This window comes from Acyrthosiphon pisum, chromosome A1 (genome assembly GCF_005508785.2).
Source record: "Acyrthosiphon pisum isolate AL4f chromosome A1, pea_aphid_22Mar2018_4r6ur, whole genome shotgun sequence".
Lineage (NCBI taxonomy): Eukaryota > Metazoa > Arthropoda > Insecta > Hemiptera > Aphididae > Acyrthosiphon > Acyrthosiphon pisum.
This window is the reverse complement of record NC_042494.1, coordinates 26186295-26190394: the sequence shown is the minus strand read 5'-3', so window position 1 is coordinate 26190394 and position 4100 is coordinate 26186295. Positions and strand designations below refer to the sequence as shown.

General features: G+C 27.6%; 1 protein-coding gene across 2 annotated transcripts; it reads left to right on the top strand.

The window, feature by feature from the left end:
* Positions 1 to 1774: 1774 nt before the first annotated feature.
* LOC100160956 (protein O-mannosyl-transferase TMTC4) lies at positions 1775 to 4079 on the top strand. 2 transcript variants are annotated; one of them, XM_029486857.1, is made up of 8 exons: positions 1775 to 2090; positions 2179 to 2373; positions 2439 to 2670; positions 2771 to 2957; positions 3040 to 3225; positions 3306 to 3545; positions 3618 to 3826; positions 3892 to 4079. In XM_029486857.1, the coding sequence occupies exons 2-8, from the start codon at positions 2319 to 2321 to the stop codon at positions 4073 to 4075; spliced, it is 1293 nt and encodes a 430-aa protein (XP_029342717.1). In that variant the 5' UTR covers positions 1775 to 2090; positions 2179 to 2318; the 3' UTR covers positions 4076 to 4079. The 2 variants fall into 2 exon arrangements, with proteins under 2 accessions (XP_029342717.1, XP_016664758.1); XM_016809269.2 differs by having other exon boundaries at positions 1775 to 2128; positions 2209 to 2373.
* The last annotated feature ends 21 nt before the right edge of the window (positions 4080 to 4100 follow it).

The following is a 4100-nucleotide window of genomic DNA, read 5'->3' as shown; positions in this document are numbered from 1 at the left end:
TATTCGTGGGTACTTGAAACTTTTAAAGTATACTATTATATATCTATGATTTTACCACGGTTTTTTGTTGATGTATAACGCGTTATAACTTATAAGTACCTAATAGATATTATAATATGATTAATTTGGAATTTATTATAGGTACCTATTATAGGTCAATTTTTTTTTTAATACCATAGATAAGTATATATATGTCTAATACATAGACTGATATACCGTCTCCGCTCAGAATCGTTTTTCTTATACAGTGATATTATATCATTGAATTCAAATTTAATACTGTCCATTATACAGTGACCCACTTCTAACCTACTGTACAGCAGAGCGACATCCACTTACCCACCTTTTTTTATTTATTTTTTTACTTTTTTTGTGTCTGTCATCACCTTTTAGGATAGTAAAAGTGCTTGGATTTTCTTCAACAGTATATTTTCTGATAAGAAAGTGAATCTAGTTGGTACTTTGGGGGGGTCAAAAGTGAAAATTTTCCAGTAGTTTTCAAAAGCGCCGTGAAAAAAAAAATTAAGGAAAACAGTAATTTTTACACAAAATCTGTTTTCAAAAATTTGATATTCACTCGATTTCTCATATAACGATTTTCTTATTTTGTTGTAATTAAAAAACGAATGACTGTAGATACTTGAAAATTGCACTGAATGTTCATATTAGCATATTGGTCATCGCTTAAGAAAACTAAATGTAGAATAAATTATTATTGTTATTATAAATGTGGACTAGATTTTTTAAAACGTAAAATTTTTTTTAAAAATATTATTATTGTATTGTCATCGACAATCATTTCTTAGGGAAACGTATTATATTATATCAAATTATTATTGTTATTATAACAAATTATTATTGTAGACTAGATTATATAATGTTCAATTTTTATAGCTAAGGATTGAAAATTTAAAACAACAAGGTTTAGATTTTTATTATTACCTATTTTATTTTGTAAGATTGCTGTAGGTAAGTATAACAAAATAAGTATAATATAAAAAATTATATATATATTGCATGTATACATTATAAATTAAAAAAAATAAATATAATAGACAATTTTGTATTTTCGGACTTTTTGTCCGGCAATAAAAAAATGAATCCGGACGTATTGCCAAACTTTTTTTATACCGGGCTTTTGTCCCTGGACTTTTTGACCGATTACCCGTATACACTACCCTTTTCACTTACGATAAGGATGGGAGGAAATTCGTATGTTTTGGGAGGTAACTAATATGCATCGGACTCGATGAAGCCCTACTATAAATTATAATATATTATTGAATAAGCTTAAACCAAATATTAGGAAATTAATTTTTTTGGGGTGGGCTTAGCCCACATGCCCTCCTTATTTTCACCTATCCAGCTAAGAAATTTCAAAATATAACTTTCATCTTTCAGCTTTCTGGAATTTCATTTTCTGGAAAATTATGGTCTACGATATCACTTTCTGTGAAACTACGATCTGCGATTGTAGTTTCAGGCTTTCGACTCTCTGGAATAAAATTCTATAATATATATTATTATTTATGTTCATTTTATTTTCAATATGAAAACAATTCTGGCACGTTAATTCCCAGTTTTTTTTTTTTTTTTAATTTAATTTAATTATATTTTCTATCTTTTTATTTTTCTGTTGGTTCACGATGACAGGATGTAAAGATCGTGGTTTGGTCCATTTATTTGGTATATTAAATTATAGTCTGATATTATATTAAAAAAATCAGCGATAACATACTATCATTTATCATTTTGGCTCTTAGGAAATTGTTGATAAAGAGTTTAATAATATTCAATATTGAATATATTTTCAATTTTGGTCATTACTCGTTAGTTTGTAGTCTTACTACTTATTAGGACGTTTATAGTTTCTACACGGCTACACTTCTATACTTAAATTACATATTATAACACTGAGCACTTTACTATTAATCAAATGAATAACATAAATATTTATCTATCATCGCAATTTACCGGTTTGATGGATTGCACTTCTGCAGTCGCGATGGAGCAGCTAAAATCTATAATGCCATGGTACTGATTAGGAAGCATAACTTTCCGGTAGTATCAAGTTTAGGGAGAATGGAGAAGTATGCATGATTCTTGTTCTTTTATTTCTATTTTATTCGTAAGTCACTTTACTATTCAACCACTTATGTATTTTTGTTTGTTTGATAGTTTTAATTACAATTATTTTGAAACGTTTAGTATGTTTCAAATATTGCTTATGCCACGGAAGTATAATTTAATTAATATGCATCTTGAGAATACTGAGCTGAGCAGCAGTTAACTTTTGAAATATTACTATAGAATTAACTATGAAGTCTAAGCAATTAGCAGTTGTCTCCTGGGATTCAAAATTACCATTTCCGAGTAAGACGGTTAAATTTTAATATTTATTTAAATTAATGTAATCGTTTTTAATGTATGATTTACAGAATTTCCAGTCTGGTTGTATGTTTTAATAGTAGCATTTGTATCTATATTATGCTATGGTAACTCATATTATGGTGCTTTTGTGTTTGATGATTCTGAGGCAGTTGTAAATAATCATGACGTAAACCTAGAAACACCAGTGGTTAAGATTTTTAGCCACGACTTTTGGGGTACGAGACTAACGAACCAGGCTAGTCATAAATCTTACAGACCTCTTACAATACTGTCCTTTAGGTATTTACAAGAGAACTTAACACATTATATTTTCTATTTAAACAGTTATTGATTATTGAATTATTATTTATTGAATAATTTACAATTTCATTGTTTTTAGGTTTAATGTTTGGTTAAATAATGGACATTTATGTCCAAAGTCATTACATTTAACCAATATAGTTTTACATGCAATTGTTTCCTGTCAACTGTTACATGTCTATAATTTGTTATTTAATGGAGATTCTCCCAAGACTTCATTTTTAGCAGCTTTGATGTTTGCGGTGCATCCTGTTCATGTTGAAGTGGTATGTCCTTTACTTATATAGTTGTATATTAAACATATTATAATAAATTAAGTTACCTATGTACTGATTTATTTATTTTCAGGTGTCTGGTATAGTTGGACGTGCTGATCTACTTAGTGCGTGTTTGTCTCTTTTTGTCTTCATTATTTATCATAGAACTGCAACAGCTAAACAAATAAATACATTAACCAACATAATAGCTACAGTATTTTGTTGTATATTAAGTGCGATGGCTATGCTATGCAAAGAACAAGGACTTATGATTATGGTAGAACTTTTTTATTATTAGATTATGTTTAGTTCAATAAATAAATAAAACATGCAGATTATTAATATACTTAATTATAGACGTTCTGTGGTGTGTTTGAAGTTATTGTGATCAACAAAATCACGTTTCAAAATATTACGAAAAATATTAAAACCTCAAAAATAATTCGATTGCTTAAAAAAGAATCATTAGAAAGGCTGTTTATATTGATTGCTGGATTTTGTATTATTCTTTATGGCAGATGGACTATTATGGGTTCACCTCCTGTTTTTCAACAAATTGATAATCCTGCATCATTTTTAACAACACCATTTGAAAGAGTATTCAAATTTATAATTTTTTCTTTTGTTTACTATAGTTTATTAATTTATACCCATTTAACAATTTTTCAGTTTGTAAATTACAGTTACATCTATTTCATTAATATTTGGATAATGATATGTCCTGTTTGGCTATGTTTTGATTGGTCAATGGGCTGCATCCCTCTGATACGTTTTAATACATTTCCTAAAGATCCAAGATTGTTCATTGTTTTTGGATTTTGGACCATTCTTGTATTAATATTTTATAAAATCCTGTTTTCAAAAAATTATGATAAAAAGTAAGTTTTTTTTTCTTAAATTTGTATATCTGTTAGTTAATATATACAATCATAATATTTTTCAGACAATTACAAATGGGATTTCTATTAGGTCTTTTATCGTTTCTGCCTGCTTCAAATTTAATGTTTACAGTTGGATTTGTCATTGCAGAAAGAGTGTTATATTTGCCTTCAGCTGGTTTTATTATAATTATAGTCTTGGGTATCAGGAGATTATGTTTAAATTATTTTGTTCAAAGAGTAAGTTAATATATTACCTATAATCTTTATGTAA

What these genes read in the sequence shown, in the direction of transcription:
- LOC100160956 (XM_029486857.1), top strand. Translation starts at nt 2,319, where the DNA reads ATGAAGTCTAAGCAATTAGCAGTTGTCTCCTGGGATTCAAAATTACCA. An exon ending in CTTACAATACTGTCCTTTAG is followed by an intron (nt 2,671 to 2,770) that starts GTATTTACAAGA and finishes CATTGTTTTTAG; the next exon opens with GTTTAATGTTTGGTTAAATA. An exon ending in TAACAACACCATTTGAAAGA is followed by an intron (nt 3,546 to 3,617) that starts GTATTCAAATTT and finishes ACAATTTTTCAG; the next exon opens with TTTGTAAATTACAGTTACAT.